This window comes from Danio aesculapii, chromosome 14 (genome assembly GCF_903798145.1).
Source record: "Danio aesculapii chromosome 14, fDanAes4.1, whole genome shotgun sequence".
NCBI lineage: Eukaryota > Metazoa > Chordata > Actinopteri > Cypriniformes > Danionidae > Danio > Danio aesculapii.
Window position 1 is genome coordinate 50960707 of NC_079448.1, and position 20904 is coordinate 50981610.

A 20904-nucleotide genomic window follows, 5' to 3' on the forward strand; every position below is an offset into this window, starting at 1 on the left:
AAATCAACCCCATTTCATAATCATAAAGGGAAATTTCTCCAAAAACATAATTCTCACCATTTACTCTGGCTCTATAGTAAGAATAAAAAAATACTATGGAAGTTAATGGCACCTGCTTTCCAACATACTTCAGAATATCTTTTATGTTCAAGAGAAAAACTCAATTTTGGAACAAGTGGAGGGTGAGAAAATAATGGTTTGGGTGATTCACTTCACGAAGACTTACCCGAGTCAGGTAGTGAGTTGAGGTCAGCACACAGAACCAGAGGGATGCTGCTGGTTTCTCCAGACACAGAGGAGTGCTTCAGACTGCGAGACGCTTTGTCCATGATGTTCTTCACCTCTGACAGGAACATCATGGTCTGCACCAGCTTCACGTCAGAGTACTCTGGGTCCCAGTGCATGTGAGCATTAGCCACTAGTAGGAGCTGTTTCTCCATTGCATGGATTGACTTGCCCGCTGCAGGAAGAAAAAAAAAGGCAGGATTGTAATGCATAACTAAAATATGGTTGAATAAACATAAAGATAGCCTTCACCTGGAGCAGTTAAATGTGGACAACAAAACCAACTTTATGTTGCATGGGTCTACTTTTAGCAATAAAGCTAAATGCTCAGCATGGATCAAAATGATTTTTATTTTATGCCAAATATGATAACAATAAGTAAAAATCATATTTCATGAAGACATTTAGTCAATTTCTTACTATAAATGGATTAAAACTCCATTTATCTTTAGTAATACACATTGCTTAGAGCTTCCTTTTCTTCACAACTTCATTTTCTCAATATTTAGATGTTTTGAGCCCTCAGATTCCAGATTATCAAATTGCATCTGCAAATAAAAATCAAACCGTAAATCAATTGAAAACTTATTTATTCAGCTTTCTGGTGATGCATAAATCTCAAGTTCCAAAGATTTACACTTATGACTAGTTTTGTTGCCCAAGGTCACAGATGTGTTTATTATAATTCAGCAAGTACACACCTGCTTGAAAGTGGTTTAAAATGTGCCATTTCATTATGCATCTTTTTTTCTCCGTCTTCTTAAACTATATGAATATTAAGGCATCAAAGGGCATTTTTGCAATTCCCATTATCAATACTGGTGATTCAGTTAGATTTATGTTTTTGAATACAGAAATTTATAATGCATAAAATAAAATAACACAGTTCAGAACTCTTGAGCTGAAAATATTTTTATTTGTAAAAGAAGTGCATTTATGTGACATAAAAAAATAAGTAAAACAGTGATACATTTAATATTAAGTTTAAAATTAGAATAAATTTAAAATCAGAACTTTCCTTAGAATTCCTTAGAGTTTACATTTACGAATACTTCACTATTAGTGATTTTCTTTACAAACCCTAGTTAAAGGGCACATAGTTTACCTCTTTTTTTATGATGTAATATTAATATTATGGTTCTTCTGAGTGTGCCAGTTTAGGTTCAGTTTAAAACACAATTCAGATTTTTTATTATAATGTGTTAAAAAGTGTCATGTTGGGGGCGTGTCCACAGTTCGGTGATTTATGGGTGTGTTGCTTCACATGTAGATTAGTTTCGGCTTCCCGCCAACGTAACAAGGGGGCGGGGCCATGAGCTCACCCGCTCTGCGTTTGCAACAGAGTCTGACAGGCAGACTGCGAGAACGAGCTGGAGTGTGAGGTACAGCATTCAGTCGTCCATGTACGACTCGGACACAGACCAAGCAGAGAGTACAAAATCATATGTGTCTTTGTACAGTTTTACAGCCAACTGTGCGCTAGTTTCAAGTGCTGAGCTTGTACACAGAAACTAATAACCACGCACACTGAATTAACTTTGACTGAGGCACCGGATGCGCTGCTCGAAGCCGCGACACGGCACACCAGACACTCTGTAGCACGGCAGAAACCTGTGTCCCGAATCGTCGCTCCACGCATTTTTTTATTCTAAACATAGGTTTCTGCAGCGGTCCGCGGCGCCCAGCCGTCGACTTGAGTATACCCTGATAGAAACCTGTGTTTAGAATTCTAAAACGCATGCTAGTTAAGATCACAGGGAGCTTCTGGGATCGCGAGAAATGCAAACGGCTGAAGTATAAGGTAGACTCAATGAGAAGTACACATGTTTGCAAACCTACCTAAAGATACAACCAATAATTCTGATTAGAGCGATAATGTGGAGAATATTGCTCTTGTGTTGAGCCCAATGAGCCTTGCATCTAAAAATAGAGCAAGCGTGTTCCTTTAGTGATATCGCTTCGACTCACGGTGAAAATGGCGGACGTGAATCAACAAACTGAGGATATGATGACGCGCCTGTCAGTCAATATTGGTGGGCGGGGGGACCGCTCTCCTACGTAAAGTTGCGGTTGGTTTGAAAACCGCTCCAATTGGTCCACAGTTTATATGTTGATAATTGAAAAAAAAAGCACTGGGTGTGCTTATATCACCCCAATATGACGGTCTATACACCATACATGCACATATGTCTGTCCAAACAGCTTGAAAAGTAGATTTTTTACCATAGGTGCCCTTTAAGGCTTGTCTTCATTTCCATATTTTTCATTACAGTACACATTAAAGCAAGTTATGATTCTTTAAATTTCCATTTAGGTAAAAAAAGCTTTTTTTCACTGCAGTACAAATTTCTTGGTGGAGAAGGGTGCTTAACAGTCGTGAAAATATAAGAAATTACATCAAATCCGAATAATGCATATACTCACATGACACTTCAATTAACTCCTTTTTCAGCTCCAGCAAAACAGCCACGCCAATGTTGTCCTTGGTCATGACCCGATTCAACATGGCCTCCGAGCCTTCTGAATTTGCCATAGCCAACTGGTTAAACTCTACAGTGTGTTTCTGCACCACGCTGAACCTTAAAGCAAAAAAATATATAATTCACTGTCATTGCAAAACACCACAGAATAAAACCTCTCTGAAAGTCTGACAGCACACTTCTCAATGTCCAACTTTACTCACTTCTCAGTCTTGTAAAATATTGCACATCCATCTACATGTTTCCTGTCTGATTCAGACATGGTTCTGGCCCGGGATTTTGGGCTGAAGAATCCATCGTACCCCTGTTTACTCAGCTCCACCAGGAAGAAGTTAAAATACTGCTCGGTCTCCACTTCCTGTGAATGACACAGCAGATGAAGAGAGTCTGACAGACAGCACTGTAGGGGGTTGCACACACACACACTATTCACAGCTACCTGTTGTGCATCACTGAACTAAAAAAAACTGACCTTTAAAAAGAAACAAAGCACAAGGAGAGCACTTCATCCATTAGGACAGGTGCACTTGTATATCCCAGAAGGTTATCAGTGGAATATTAAAAGTGCTGTAAGCAAGTTTTTGACTCTTCTAAAGCATAAAAATACCATAATATGTTTGCAGATATTTAACAAACATGCCAAATGAACAATCTGAAAAACAAAGCTGAAGTCAGATAATCTGCTTTGAAAATATGCATTGCGTGCCGGAACGTATGTCTTTGTTTTGGTCCCTTTAACCCGCGCAATGCCAGTTTAGCCAATTATATTTCAGCACCCCGTGTTGCCTGGTGGAAAACAGTGTATTTCATTAATTCAGACACGTTGGCTCTCAAAGTGTGCGTCCGTGACGGAAATGCGACCTCCGGTGGACAGCAATGGACTCTGAAATGAGATGCAGCTTCAGAGTTCCACATGAGGTAAACAGGTTACATCGTAACCATGTGTACTAACAACATGCTATGTGACGAAATTTGCAGAAAAAAAGCACTTTGGCTGTTTGGATTTGGATCAGATGAAACAGGACAGAAATTTAAATACAGCCATTCAGAAGCACAGAATAGTGCACTTACAGCACTCAAACTAAATTGTAAGGTTCATAATCTAATTAATACATATTAAACCTTTTTAACGTTATTAAATGTACATGCTAAATCACTGATATGTGTTGGTTTGAGTCACAGTTCTGAAGTTCAATTTCAATCGGTTTATTTTATCTTCAAGATCTGAGCTGAACTATTTGCTGCTGCTTTTAGTAGTACGGCAATAAATGTCATGTAAAATGGCATTCAAACTCACATTGTTATTATTATTATTATTATTATTATTTAACACTGACAATGATCACCTCAAGGAAAACCACATGTGCTTTATTCAAAGTTTTCTGTTGTTCAGCTGCAAGAAATAGAAGCAGTTTCTAAAATATAAATTCCAGGTTTTGGTTGGGATAAAAACCCTCCAACTCCTTGTAATATGAAAAATATACCTTCTATCACATGGCGTTGCTTTTAATTTGAATACGCTTTAAATCAGCTCTTAGGCTTAATAGTCAGGCATGCCTCTGTTGGTGTCGTCAATCTGGTAACCTGCACTTGCATCGAGTCGTCAGAGCAAGGGAATGAAAATGTGTTTTAAACCAGGAGCGCAATCCCTAGATCAACCACTGACTGTCAAACTTACATACTGCATCTTTAAATGTTGTATAAATGCTTTTTTAAAATAAAAAACTAAACCAAAACAACAACAATCAATTAGCATTAGAAATACTGACAAGGAAGTTTGGTCTGATATGAGCCTGCGCAAATAATGAAATAGTTGCAAATGAATGGTTTGCAATTTAATTATTCATTCATTCATTCATTTTCTTTTCGGCTTAGTCACTTCACTAATCTGGGGTCGCCACAGCGGAATGTACCGCCAACTTATCCAGCATACATTTTACGCAACTGACCCAGCCAGGGCTCGAACCAGCTGTAAGGCGATTCTTCTACCCACCGTGCTGCCCGCAATTAAATAATAACGTATCTTTTTGTGCCTAGCATTAGCACGCTCACACAAAAAAAATAAATAAATAAACTTTTCAGCACATCAGCCAATGTTGTTTTTTACAAACAGTGTGCATCTCTAAATCCAAGCAGAGGGACATGCTGGTTTTCTTGTCCAAAAATCTGTAACTACTTTAGTATGGATGCTAAAACAATCAAACAAGTCCAAAAACAAAAAGAAATGTAACTTTCCTGAAAGGTCTTGAACTTTAAGATTGATAAAACTATACCAGTGGAGCAAAACGGTGGTGACATTTACTTCATTTATAATCGTTTACATTGGTAAAATATCTGACTTGTTTTATGCAACGGTAAAACATGACTGCTCACTTTTCCTGTAAATAATCAAACATGATGGGTTGTAACATTTTTAAATATTGTATTGCAACCGTCGGCGCCAATGGCCTAGTGGTACTGTGCGCCGACATATAGCACTGACATGCTCATGGCGACCCGAGTTTGATTCCCAGCTCAAGGTCCTTTGCTGATCCTTCCCCTCTCTTTGCTCCCAATGCTTTCCTGTCTGAAATCTCTACTGTCCTTTTATAATAAAGGAGAAAAACCAATAAAAATTATATTAAAAATAATAATATATATATATGCATATCACTTTTCTTTTTTTCCCAATATCGCAGTCCCAAGTCTGAGATGTTGCTGTAATTGGTTATAGTAGCTAATATCTTTTAAAACAAAACAAATTGTTCAAATCACATCAACCACCAAAGACTCTTTAATATGTTGTGTTCAATTCAACTGCACAGAGCAGCATTATAACAGGAGCCCAAAATCTCTTTAGTATGACAAAACATAATTTCTGCAGTTCCATAGGATGTAATGATCATCACAGCTCCCATGGTTCCACACCAAGTCATGGCATCGTCGAAATATGCTTTGTTTGTTATGAAAATGCACCCTCTAGTGGAGCTAAATTACAAACTGTGACTTTAAGAACTACCAAGCTTACACAAGTGTTTACCTGTAAGCTGATGATATCTGCATTGCAGTTGAGGATCTCCTGCATGATGGACTTTTTCCTGTAGCTCCAGTTTAGAGCCCAGGACGGGCAGTAGCCGTAGAGCTGGCGTGTGGCGTATTTATCACACAGCACGTTATAGCACATTACAGTTAACAGGGCTGGGGAAGCAGAAAAGCGAGAGAATGAACATGTAAAGTGTTCAAGGTTTTTTGCATTATGTATCAGTATTTTAAAAAAGCTTCTACCTGTTGGTCTTGACCTTTCAGCCTCCTGCAGCACAATCCAGGAGCGGGGAGGAGGCTGCTCTGTTGGGACTGAGAAGACATTACATTACAGAATTACATTTTTAAAAAAATATAATAATAATAATATTAAATTAAATTAAATTAAATTAAATTAAATTAAATTAAATAATAATAATAATAATTATTATTATTATTATTATTATTATTATTATTATTATTATTATAAAAAATAAAAATTATAATTTAAAAACAAATAAAAATTACAAAAATAAATTAATAAAAATCCCATTCATGCAGTGAATACATCAAATTAATGAAAATAATAAAAATGAAAAAAAAAAAATTAATAATAATTAAATAAAAATAAATAATTTTTTAGATTTTTAGATTAGATTCAACTTTATTGTCATTACACATGTACAAGTACAAGGCAACGAAATGCAAGTAATTATAATTAAATAAAATATAAATAAACAAATGATAATAAATTAAAAGATATAAATAAATGTAAAAAAACTGAAAACCTTAATGTAAACAGGCTTAAAACAAATTACTTTTGTGAAAAATCTATTCTAAACGAAAAAAGTTACAAATGGACTAATAGAAACAAATTAAAATTACTTGATTTATTAATAAAGTAGTTTTATTAGCAAGTAGATTTATTAATAATGATAATTTATTAACAACTTAAAAACTTGGCATTAAACTGAATAAATGTTAAAAGTTATATTCAGCAAAGATGCTAACTGTGACAGTAAATACTTTAAATAACAGTAAAAACTTCAAATAAATGCTGTTTAAAGTAACTGCTTTTCATAAATGTATAAAATTGTGACACCAAGGACTGGAGTAATGATGCTGAAAAATCATCCTTACATAACAGGAATAAGTGAAATCTTAAATGCATTAAAACAAAATAGTTTTTATTGTAATAACTTTAAGTTTTTAATTATAATAACAATAAAATTCAAATGTTAGACTTAATATGAATATCTGCAATTTAGAGGATCCCTAATGGCCCAATTCCACTGAGTGGTACAATATAGTATAGTTCAGTATGCTTTCATGGCCGTTTCCACTGTCAAAAGGTACCTAAAAGTGAACTGTACCATACCACGTAGCACAACAAAAAGCTACCAAAAAGGCGGAGCAAGATGCGCAGCTGAACACTATTGGTTTACAGAGATGTCACTCGCTCGTGCAACAAGCCAGGAGAATGAAAACAAAAGAAAGCGGCATTTTCAATTACACAGCCGAGACATTACAGAGCAATAATATATACATATAATAACAAGCCATAGTCTACCCAAGCTTAAACAAACCTTGTCGTTGTCTTGATGAGCAGCCACAAAGCCAAGAAGAAGAGCAGAATCTACCCTGCGCCCTGTAGTTGTTTACAAGGCCGTCTAAAGCATGAGCGGTGTTGCTTTCTCGCGTGTGCTTGCTGCGCGTATATAATGAACTTCTTGAGCTGATGATAATGTGTGCGGGATTATTTAAGTGCTTCTGACATCTGATCCTTTCAGAAACGAACAAACACGAGAGAGAAGCACGAAAAAACAAAGGAGAAGCCGGAAAAACAAAGGAGCAAATGATTCCTCCAGCAGCCTAATACATGAACAAACTGCCATGTTTAACTCTTATCATCGCCTTTTGGACTATTATGAACTGGGAATGACGGAGTTACTTTCTCACAGGTTACATGTGCTGGTGAAGATTAAAGATGAGAGGTTTACACTGACTGGGCTATATGTTGAGTGTTGTTTTTGAACCCAAATAAGGACTAAATGTCTGCTGTGTGTAGTTTCTCTGTAATTAGTAACATATCAGAGACTGTAAGGGGGTGTATGTGTTCATATATGTTGCATTTATTTATTTTATATAAATCACAGACGTTAAAGTAGGCTATTTCGCACTCATTGAACTGCGGTTATAATCAAACCATGTTCAAAGAAAGGTTAGTAATGAACAATTATACACAAGTATTCATGTGTATAAAGCATCGGTTTTGTAAGTGCTTCTCATATTATGTGTGAACGACCCGTACAGCTTTGACATTTCCTCGAGCGTGAATGACGTCGACTGATACTTTGTCTTACACCACGCAGTGGAAACGTAAGCCTGACAAAGGTGACCCATACCGTACTCAGTGGAAACAGGCCATAACAATATTACTAAACATTGCAAACTAAAGCATCAACTGTGTATTATTTTTGACGATAAATAGAGGACACTGACAGAACCTAAAGAGTTAATATGCCTGAAACACCTACTGCGCTTGATAGCACCAGCAAGATTGTCCAAAAGGTAGTTCAGCAGTCGCCGGGTGCCATCGGGCTCCTGATAGAGGCTCATGATTTCTTGAGCGAGTGGATTGCCTGTAGAGGCGCATATAAAACTTCAGCATGAACACAATCTCTACACCGCAATGGCCTCAATAGCCAGAATGCTGAGAGCTCACCTTTCAACCCCAGTGTTTGTAACTGAAACAGTTTCCCCAACTCAAAAGGCAGAACCCGCAACTGGTTGTTATTTAAAAGCAGTTCCCTGTGGAAAATATAAGATGTTAGCTGTGAGATTAATGCAAGAACTAAATTATTAAAAATAAATAAATAAATAATAATAAAACTTCTTAATAAGTTTGTCAATAATGATAATAATGAAATAAGTTAATAATAATGAAATAAGTTATGACACTTTAGTTAAAGAAATCTGATGATGAACTAACAACAAACATTACTAATGATATTTTTGACTTTTGTTAACATTGTTACAATGAGGTCATAAATTTAAAATGTATTTTTGCTTGTTTGTTCATAGCATATAACATATGTATTGGCATAAAGATAGGTAGTCAGTAAAATGAAGTGAATGTAATCAGTTGTAAGGAGGAATAAATCAGCAAAATGTTATTAAAACAAATGAAAAGAGAAAAATCATTCACTCATATGATTTAGTTACATTTTTTTTAAATTTCAAATTTTTGGGAGTTAAATAGCTGTATTTTATATTTACAAATGTTTATTTCTTGCATTTGTTTCACTGTTTTTAATAACAAAGATAAAAAAACAACAAACAGCAACACTAATTAATACATTTAATCTTTTTAACATTAACTCTTTCCAGCAGATTTACCTAATTTAAAATATAGATTATTTTTCAAAAAATATTTGACAGAGTGGACCCATAAAATATACAGCAACTTATAACAAATAACAGCTATTAAAAGTGTAAGAGGCTAAACTATCATATGCTTTTATTTATATGACAAAACATGTCTTTTTGACTCAAAAAGGTTGATACTTCAATTCAATTCATTTCACCTTTATTTGTATAGCGCTTATACAATGTAGATTGTGTCAAAGCAGCTTCACATAAAAGGTCATAGTAAATTGGAACAGTGTAGTTCAGTTTAGCTCAGTTCAGTGTGGTTTAATAATCACTACTGAGAGTCCAAATATTGAAGAGCAAATCCAACGATGCGCAGCTCTACAGATCCCGACTCCAAAGGCAGATACTGATAAGATCAGGGCCTGGTCTGTGGACTTTGGGGGTTTTACGATGTGGTCACATGTTGATTGGTCAGTTTGAATGTCTCAGCATTTTGGGCTTTAGTCACATGGTCAAGAAAGATACAAAATAGGTCGTTAAACGCTGCTCTGGCTCTTTTCTGTTCCTGGCCTGTCTTTTCCTGGTCTGCTTTCCTCCTCTGCTCCTCTCCTCCTCTGGAGTCTATCTTCGCTACTGCAATCAGGCTAACTTCTGGGCCTGCTCTCTTTGTCTCTCTCTCCCTCCCAGTGTCTCCCCTTCTACCTCTGGTAACTTTAATTTTACATTTAAGCTGGGTACAATTTATATCATATGTTTTATCATTTCATATTTGATCATTTTATACAGTTATTTTCTAACTAATTCAGTTGTAACCATAGCAAGTTATTGTCATTAAATCATTTCATTATCAAGTATTTGTGAATTACTTTTGATTTAACATCAACACTTAATTGTTTCATATTGCGATACAATACAATCACATAATATCAACGCTCTCCCACATTTATAGCTACTAATACTGCCCTTATTTCCGTTTTTAGTATAAGATTGCAGAAGAATGGTTTGACTAGACATGTAGTTTTTTTACCATCAATACTGATAACTTTTTAGTCATTCGGCAGAACTACAGTTCAAACAGCTGTGGTTTTAAAACCCATTCTTACAAAAGATTGACTTTTAAAAAAAATTGGTGGAAACCCATGTGAGCACGGGGAGAACATGTAAACTCAAGTTTCGCACAGAAACGTCGGCTGGCTTGGTAAGGACTAGAACCAGTGACGTTCTTGCTGTGAGGAAACAGTGCTAACCACTGGGCCACCGTGCCGGCCATCCAGGAAAGGAGGAGGAGTAGGGGTGGAAGAGGGGGATTTATGTTCTACTGTAGGTTTGACACCTATGACCAGACACCTCACACCCGCCCGGACCATCTCCCTACACAGCCATCAACACCACATCAACACAGCCCGGACCATCTCCCTACACAGCCATCAACACCACATCAACACAGCCCGGACCATCGCCCTACACAGCCATCAACACCTCCAGCCATCTTCCTCTCCCCCCCTGCTCTTCAGATCAGTGAGGAAAATGTGCGTCAGATCTTCAGTAAACAGAAGAGAAGGAAAGCACCAGGGCCAGATGGTGTCTCACCAGCCTGTCTGAGAACCTGCGCTGACCAGCTGGCTCCCATTTTCTCCCATATCTTCAATAGATCACTGGAACAGCGCAAAGTTCCATCCTGCTTTAAGCGCTCCACCATCATCCCAATCCCAAAGAAGCCAAAGATCACAGGACTCAATGACTACAGACCTGTGGCCTTAACATCTGTGGCCATGAAATCATTCGAAAGACTGGTGCTAGCATATCTGAAGGACATCACTGGACCCCTGCTGGACCCCCTGCAGTTCGCCTATAGAGCAAACCGGTCTGTGGATGATGCAGTCAACATGGGACTGCATTATACCCTACAACATCTGGACAAACCAGGGAACTACGCAAGGATTCTGTTTGTGGACTTCAGTTCTGCCTTTAACACCATCGTCCCATCACTGCTTGAGTACAAACTGGCCCAGCTCTCTGTTCCTAGCTCTGTCTGTCAATGGATCACCAGCTTTCTGACAGATAGACAGCAGCTAGTCAGAATGGGCAAAATAACATCCGACAGCCGCACCATCAGCACTGGTGCCCCCCAGGGATGTGTTCTTTCTCCACTGCTCTTCTCCCTGTACACCAACGACTGCACTGCAAAAGACCCCTCCATCAAACTCATTAAGTTTGCAGACGACACTACTGTTATCGGCCTCATCCAGAACGGTGACGAGTCTGCATACAGACAGGAGGTGGAGTGGCTGGCGTTATGGTGCAGATACAACAACCTGGAGCTGAACACGCTCAAAACAGTGGAGATGATAGTGGACTTCAGGAGAAACCCCCCTGCACTCCCCCCACTCACCATCATGAACAGCACTGTGGCTGCAGTAGAGTCATTCAGGTTCCTGGGCACCACCATCTCTCAGGATCTGAAGTGGGACACTCATATAGACTCTATTGTGAAGAAAGCCCAGCAGAGACTGTACTTCCTTCGTCAGCTGAGGAAGTTCAACCTGCCACAGGAGCTGCTCGTACAGTTCTACTCAGCTGTCATCCAATCCATCCTCTGCACTTCAATCACCGTCTGGTTCGGCTCAGCTGCCAAAACCGACCTCCGTAGACTACAGCGAATAGTCCGGACTGCTGAACGAATCACTGGCACTACCCTTCCAACACTTCAAGAACTGTACTCTTCCAGAGTGAGTAAAAGGGCTCGCAAAATCACTCTGGACGCCTCACACCCAGCACACTACCTGTTCGAACTGTTACCGTCTGGTCGGCGCTTCAGAGCACCGAGCACAAAAACAGCCAGACACAGGAAAAGTTTCTTTCCTCAGGCTATCTACCTTATGAACAGTTAAATATTCCCCTACTGTGCAATAAATATGTGCAATACTTTCTCATACGCACTTGTACACAGCACCTTATATCAATATACAATGCAATACTTTCTACATTCGCACTTGTACACAGCACCTTATAACCTGTATATTTATAACAATCTGTACATACAACTCAACATCCAGGTTTCTTCACTAACCGCATCTGTTTAATGTTCATCATTTTTTATTATTATTATTTTATTTTTTCAGATTATTTTGTGTTGTCACTTGTCACTTTATGTACACTGGAAGCTTCTGTAGCCAAAACAAATTCCTTGTGTGTGTGAAGCACACTTGGCAATAAAACCGATTCTGATTCTGATTCTGATTCTGATAAATACACTTCACTTGTATTTACCCATGTTTTGATTTTGGACAGATTTGGGGGTTTTTTTTAAATGTTTTGCCTGCCCTGACCATTGGCCGTCTTTCTGGATTACTCTGTTGGACTGAAAAATGACTGAAACTTATATTTTAAAACCATAAATGCAAGTCTGGGAATCACAGCTTAAAATTCCCTGACATTTCAGAGTGAATTTTCTAGAGCTATATAAACATGTATTGCCCCATTAGAAACCAATCGGTACTGAAATTTAAAATAACATTTAAGCACATTCATAAACAGCATGGATTTGCCATTGTGTTCACATGCTCAACAGAAATGACTTTGATTGGCTGCGAAGGTCATCAGTTCACAGAACTCAGCGCTGTTTACTGAATATAAACACAAATGCAGGGACACTGAAGCATTTTAAAGCAGTGAAGATCAGTCGATTCATCAGCGGATTGCAAGTATGTCAGCTTATAAACAGACCTGCAGATCTTCACAGTTTTAAAACACTTCAGTGTTGCTGTATCTGTTGAGTGCGTTTGAGCTGCTTGTACTGTTTGTAACAATAAAAACTACCGCGAAGAAACTCAACACACAGGAACATAACCTCATTGCCAGCTAGCATTCTGGGAAGTGTTATTGCAGAGCAATACAAACAGCACGCAGAAGTATAAATGCACAGCTACGTGCAAGGCATGCGCCACGGGTCATGGTGATCACTTGACGCAGAAGTATAAATCAGCCTTTAGGCTCCTCAGAAAACCGTCTAATAAAGCTTTTCAAACCATCTAGTGAAACTGTATTATCACAATATTTAATACCTGAAATATAAATAATCGCAATATGAGATATTTCCAATACCATGCACCCCTACTGTGGAACGTGATGAGCTTTTCCCCTCTGTATTTCAAACACATTAAACAGGACAAATGATGCATGCGAATAACTGCTCTGAATGGCTCACCTGAGAGACACCATGTTGCCAAGCTCTGCTGGCAGGCTCCTGATCTTATTGGACGACAAATCCAAGAATGCAAGGTTGTGCAGCTTGGCGATTTCGGGCGGGATGCGGGACAGACAGTTGTCACTGAGGTGCAGAGCAGTGAGATGTGTGAGCGACCACAGGCCCGAGCTGAGACTCCGGACGTTACCTGACACACAAACATCAGAAAGTTCTCAGATGATTGATCGTTGTTTAAATCAACTATCAATTAGTTGTTATTAAATGTTAACCTTAATAATGCAAGATAACCCACTGAAGCAAGTACATGATCATGACAGGATGTGCAGAACACACACACACACACACCTTTAACTAAAATAAAATTGAAAGTATCCTCGCCCAAAGGGAAAAAGTGAAGGCTAATATGCTTGTGTTTAACTTTAACAATATTTTATTATTCTGAATGATAACTGTTTGTTTGTTTTTTTACTTTGCATGATTTCAGTTGGGGTATCACGGTGGCTCAGTGGTTAGCACTGTGGCCCCACAGCAAGAAAGTCTCTGGTTCGAGTCCCGGCTGGGCCAGTTGACATTTCTGTTTGGAGTTGCATGTTCTCCCCATGTTGGAGTGGGTTTCCTCAGGGTGCTCCCGTTTCCCCCACAGTCCAAACACATGCGCTATAGGTCAATTTAATAAACTATATTGGCTGTAGTGTATGTGTGTGTGAATGAGTATGTATGTTTCCCAGTATTGGGTTGCAGGTGGAAGGGCATCTGCCATGTAAAACATTTGCTGGCTAAGTTGGTGATTTGTTCCACTGTGGAAACCCCTGATGAAAAAAGGGACTAAGCCGAAGGAGAATGAATGAATAAATGAATAATTTTAGTTACCCATTTTGTTTGTGGTATTGAGAATTCTGAAATTTCATGATCTCTGAAATTTATTTTCAGTAATAGCACCCTTGATCTCAGAAAATAATAAATAAATTGAAAAATATAAATAATATAATTTTTTTAAATAATATTTTACAGAAGTTTTATATTTTACATATAAGAAATGCTTATATACTTCACACATATAATCAGGATTTCTGCAGGTTTTATCAAGTCAAATTTAAGACTTTAGGACCATTATGAATGAAATTTCAGACTTACACATGGCTAAACGCTAAGGATTTTTTCTAATGGCCCAGTTAAAACATAAAAAAAATTAACTTTAAAAACAAAACGTTAATTTGGAAGATAATTAAATCATATTGGTAAATAGAGTTAATAAATAAACTTTTGTTAAAACTTTTATTAAGATGGAATGTTAGTGATTGGATGGGTGTTAGCCGATTGGGTAGCTCTACACAGACAGAGGAAAATTAAGACCTGTTTAAAATTATTTAAGACCTACAATACAATATTGCAGTAAATTTAAGACTCTTTAAGGCCTAAAATTTTGTTTTTGAAAATTAAAAAATTAAGACCCCGTGGATATCCTGATAACATACTAATATATATATGTATATATGTATATATATATATATATGTATATATATTTATATGTATATATATATATATATTTTTTTTTTTTTTTCTCCTAGCATCAAAAAAAAAACCTTCCAGGAATGGCCTGTTCTGCAGCAGGTATAAATAGTCTGTATAAACAAATGTTTTTTTTCCAACATTGGCAAATTTCAATTTTTATTCATTGAATACGTTTTATTCATTGAAGTTTTATTCATTGATCACTAGATCCCACTTGCTTCCAATATGTTAACAGAAAACTAGTAACTGTTCCTTTTATACCATCATTGGAATCCCTAATTAATACAATGATCTCTTTCTTTAATGAGTGTTATTTTCATTCAAGTGACCTGTTTCATACCTGTTATTTCAAGCCCTTCCCAGATGGATTAGCAGCCTTACAAACATGCTTCACAGATTTAGGGTTTTGGCATAAAGAAAATCTTGCATGTTTTTCTCCTAGCACCAAAAAAAAACTTCCAGCAATAACCTGTTCTGCAGCAGCTATAAACAAATGTTATTACAAAATACAATTTTTAATTTTTATTCATTGATGATAGATCCAAATTGCTTGCCATTTGTCAACAAAAGGCTAGTAAGGCTGTAAAAACACTCAATGACTGACTATTTAAAGGGACAGTTCAATTAAAAATCATTTACACTCCCTTCAATTGGAGTTTCTTTCTTCTCCTGAACAAAATAAGTTTAATACGTTTTTTTGAACGCTGGTTGATGATACTCATTGACTTCAATAGTATTTCCTACCATGGATGTCAGGGGTTACAGGTTTTCAGCATTCTTCAAAATATCGTCTTTTGTGTTCAATAGAATAAAGAAACTCAAAGGTTTTGAACAACATGAGGGAGAATAAACAGTGAATAAATTTAAATTTTGGGGTGAATTGTCCATTTAATAACATCTATGCTCAATCATTGGTTACTGAAAAATAATCAATCATTGGAATCCCTAATTAATACAAAGACCTCTTTCTTTATTGGGTGTTGTTTTCATTCAAGTGATCTGTTTCATACCAGTTATTTCAAGCCCATCCCAGATGGATTTCTTGCCACTGTTGGCCTCCTCACTGGACATGATGGTGTACATCCGCCTGGAGTCAGGCGGGTCATATTTCTCCTTGGGCATCCCTAGACCACTGTGTGTACATAAAATAAATAACAATGATTACACACACATTATCATATCAATATTATTCAGACCAAGACTGTTTAAAACCCAAACACAAATTTATTAACTAAGAAATGTTTTTGCTACTTAACATTTTAACATTCATTACAACACAATTACAACTATGGGGCAATGCAGAGCTAAAAAGGTCAATTATCTAATAAGTGTAATGCAGTGTTTTCTTATTCTGTACCTTTATGTGTGCAGTTTAACACTTTTTCTGAAGCAAAAATAATGACAATCATAAATTTACAGAGGACACACACTACATATAATTCAGTGTAACAAAAGTTACTGGGTTTACTGGGTATGTGTAGAATTTATTTTGATTAGATGACATTAAAAGTTGATTAAAATTAAATTCATGGATCACAGTGCAGCACCAAAATATCACTTGAAAGCTAGCCATTTTTAACTATTAAAAATAGAAATTATCAAAAATTATTTGGGGGAAATAAATCATGTTAGCATATTTTTTAATTATATACCTCTTTGCAAGCATAATTTGACTACAAATGTTGCAAGGAATTAAGAATAAACTATTTTAAGCATAAATGATGCAAATTCCCAATTCTACATAGGGCGAAACCTGCAGAAACTATAAATAAATTAGTACACAAATATATAAATAAATGAGTAAATAAATCCATAAATTCCTGCATAAATGAAACAAATAAATAAATAAACGTATATTTTTTTAAGAAATCCACAAATTTCTGCATAAATAAATAGATAGCTGATAAATAATTAAATAAATCACACGAATGTTGGGGGAATAAGAAAATGCTAAACTGAAAGTTTAGTTTTCCCCCTTTCAAACGTGTATTCATTCTTGAACATAGTTCCGCATTTACTTTTCCTCAGCTCAACATGCTGATGAGAGGCTGTCTGTCAATCATCGGAAGCCAGTCAAAAAACTCAAATGCACTCAAATCATTTTATAACGATTAACCAATGACCGGGTTCATACACATTTTCACAAAATTCCATGATTTTTCCATGACTTTTCCAAGACTTTCAAGTACATTCATGACTTAATGTTTTATGCAATGTCTACATATGCATGGTAAAAAAAAACAATGCATGTTCACATGTATTACAGCATACCGTAAAACATGCAACAGTCTATTTTCAATTTATATCTATGTAAAATTGATTTAGATAATGCTTACACCACACTAATATTGTGAAAGTATGTGACTGGCCAAAGACAGAAAAGTAGTAAATAACCTATATTCAAGTATACAGATATCCGTTTTTCTTGAGTTTTCCAAAACTTTGTGGGTTTTTCTGTTTTTCCAATTTTTTTCCAGGCCTGGAAAATGCCATGTCAAAATTCCTGTATGAAGCCTGCAATGATGACAATGATGACCGCTTTCTGATGATTGACAGACACACTCCCATTCGCATGTTAAGCTGAGGAAAAGTAAACTGATGTTTGAAAGAAGGGAAAAAATAAACTTTTATTTTAGCATTTTCTTATTCCCCCAACAATAATGCAATTTATTTATTTACCTGCACGCACTATTAAAGGGCACATAGGTTACCCCTTTTTTCAGATTTAATACGAGTCTTTTGTGTCTCCAGAATGTGTCTGTAAAGTTTCAGCTTAAAACACCCATCAGATCTTTTATAAGTTTCTCTTTTATACCTTTTTGCATCAGGTGGCGGTTTTGTTGTACTGCGCCTTTAAGGCTAGTCCTCTCCACCCACCGTTTCCACGTGCCTTAATCTCCTCCCTCCACAGACAGTGCGCGCGTTCAGCTTTGCACTCTTTTTGCACGCGTATGTGACAGGATACAGGTTAATCTCCACTGCTGTATGGACATCTCTTATATTAATGTACAAAATAAACCTGATTTAACGTCCACAAACCGGGATTGAAGCGTCTTCCTTTATAATTGTTCTGACACGCGGCTGTGCTGATGAAGTAAAGCTGAAGTGAATCGCTGTACTTCATTACACACATGCTCTGTTTTAAAACATTTTAAACTTGTGAAACTCACTCTTGATCACATTTGATGATGATTGATGATCCTAGCAAACTGAACAGACCTTTTATTCCTGGCTGCTTTGCGCTCGTCCTCTCTTGTTGATATGATTTTACACGTGACTACCGGGACATGTTAATACGCAGCTGTCAATCAATTCGGTGGGTGGGGGGGACCGCACTCCTACGTCAAGTTGCGGTTGATCTGAAAACCGCTCCAATTGGTCCACCGTTTTTATGTTGTTAAATTGAAAAAAAAAGGACTGGGTGTGTTTATTTCACCCCAATATGACAGTTTATACACTATACCTACACATGTCTGTCCTAACAGCTTGAAAAGTAGATTTTTCACCATAGGTACCCTTTAATTACTTATAAACAATTCCATCACTATGGATGTGACATTTGCAGTAAAAACTCAAAACATTAATTCACAGAAAAAGCATGTAAACATTATGCTGAAAGATCGGTTTGTATTTTCCTAAACAACTCACCACAGAGTTAGGGGATCAGAAAAATATCAATCTGTAAACATTTTTTATACTTTAAATGAGGAAAATAAGCATGCGTTTATGGACGTTCCCAAAAAAGTCAGCAAGTTCTGTGAATTAAACTGCACAACCCCCCAAAAAAACAACTGCTAATCACAAGGATAAGGGTCAGCTCTCTATAGAACTAACATAATTGATTTCATTTTATTTGACATTATTGCATTTTATGAGAAAAAAAAGCTTGGTTATGGATGTGACATCTCTCCGTTATGGATGTGACAGATGTGTAATTGGCACTTTGGTAAATCAAATATAATTGTTTGAGAAGAACATTGACAGAGACTTTGAGTATTTTTAAAGTACTGTAAAATAAAAGCCTACACAAAAAAAAAAAAAAACTTAGAAAGGGATTCACTATGTTGGTAAAAGCACAACATTTTTCATGGCAAGTTTGACATTTGAATGGACTTGCTCTTATGCACTCATGCAGGAATTTGTGGATTTTACAAACATTTATTTATTTGCATATTTACGCAGGAATTTATGGATTTATTTATATATTTTCGTATTTATTTATTGTTTTGCAGGTTTCGTCTTCCACACAATTCAACTACCAACCTAAAACTAGATCAAGGAAGTGACTTTGATTATGTCTCAATATATCGCCACCTGCCTACCTAAGCAGCCATGACATAGTAAGCCTATAAATACTGCCTAATTAGGCATCTCACGGATTTTGAGGCACAGCCCTATGTTTTCCAAAATCTTAAGTATTACTTTGTTTAGGTGACAAGTATATGACGAATAACGTTAGTAAATAAACAAACAGAAATCTAAGTAAGCTAGCTTACAGGAGCTGTCAAAAACAAACGTAACCTGTCAACTGAGTTAGCGGAATTAAAGACCAAAACACACCTGTTACATGACAAAGCACTGTCTATATTTAAAACATACATAATAATTTAAACATCATAGGTACAGTTTCATGAACGTCAAATGAAACAAAATAAAGAAACGCAAAAAGCACGCATGCTAACAAACAACTAATGTTAGCCCTGTGCTATGCTAATGACCCAAATAAGCTCATTAATATTCTAAAACGCAGCCGTCACAAGGTGAGACAACATAAAATATAATGTTAATCAGACAATTATGAAAGAAATAAGCATTCAATGCGTTTGTTTACTGAAAAAGTAATATTTCCCTAAAGCTAACCTGCTGCGCTATCAGCATTAGCCACAGGCTGCAAAAGCTGCGGAAGACTTATATCTCAATGAACACAAGCACGTGTTAAATCCATTCATACTCAGGAAATATGCTGTACATGTGTTTGAAAAATCATATAATAATAAAGCAATATTATCCGCATCTAAACAAGGAGAAGCTAACTCATGTAGCCGTAGCAAATTTGAAAACAAACCCTAACAGGAACTCAAAACAGTAAATATTTACAGTTAATCTGCGTGAATTACCTCCAATATCATACCAACTCCTGAAGTCTGCTGTGTGTCTCGTTTAGGCTTTATTTCATTCGTCGTGTCGCCTGTTTAGTCAGGAAAAGCAGCGCAGCATCATGGCGAAGGGTTTTTGTGCAGCTGTTGTGCCGCTTTAAAAAACAAGGGTCCATCCATGAGCCCTTCAACCCCTACTGAGGGCCCTACCTAGAACACACCTGAGCTGCTCAGGATGCTGTCTAGGTATGCAGCTTAACAGGATTTGACACATAATGATTATTCTCCTATAACTTAATTAATTAATTATTTTACATTCATAGTACTTTTTTATTTTAAACCGAATATAATCAAATGAGCGACTATTAAAAACAATAACAAAGAAAAAGAAAAGACCAACAAAAACAAATGAAATTAATATGTAATATTAAATGCCAGCATAAGAAAAGAAAACAATCATTAATTTATTAATAACTTTGACACTTAAACAGTCTTGCAGATAACCACATCAAGCACACAAGAGATGGTTTAAATTTAACCCAACTTCATTCATTCATTCATTTTATTTTCAGCTTAGTCCCTTTATTAATCAGGGGTTGCCACGACGGAATGAACCGCCAACTTATCTAGCATATGCTTTACGCAGTGGATGCCCTTCTAGCCGCAACCCAACACTGGGAAACACCCATACACACTCATTCACATACATACACCAGGGCCAATTTAGCTTATTCAGTTCACCTTTAGCGCATGTGTTTGGACTGTGGGGGAAACCGGAGCACCCAGAGGAAACCCACACCAACACGGGGAGAACATGCAAACTCCACACAGAAATGCCAACTGGACCAGCCGGGAATCGAACCAGCGACCTTCTCTCTATGAGGCAATTGTGCTGCCCACAGCGCCACCAAGACACCCTTAAATACATTTTTTCACATTTAAACATTAA

General features: G+C 36.8%; 1 protein-coding gene across 1 annotated transcript in view; it reads right to left on the reverse strand.

The window, feature by feature from the left end:
• The window catches only part of cnot6b (CCR4-NOT transcription complex, subunit 6b), a 29286-nt gene extending 9152 nt beyond the window's left edge, over positions 1–20134 (reverse strand). The window contains exons 1-10 of the mRNA XM_056472616.1: positions 19977–20134; positions 15870–15991; positions 13348–13534; positions 8491–8576; positions 8303–8407; positions 6030–6098; positions 5785–5942; positions 2969–3123; positions 2710–2864; positions 227–460 (exon numbers count right to left, since the gene is read on the reverse strand). Of these exons, the coding sequence (XP_056328591.1) occupies positions 227–460; positions 2710–2864; positions 2969–3123; positions 5785–5942; positions 6030–6098; positions 8303–8407; positions 8491–8576; positions 13348–13534; positions 15870–15981 (1261 nt within the window). The 5' untranslated portion in view covers positions 15982–15991; positions 19977–20134. The remainder of the gene's footprint in view (positions 1–226; positions 461–2709; positions 2865–2968; positions 3124–5784; positions 5943–6029; positions 6099–8302; positions 8408–8490; positions 8577–13347; positions 13535–15869; positions 15992–19976) is intronic.
• Between the last annotated feature and the right edge of the window lie 770 nt (positions 20135–20904).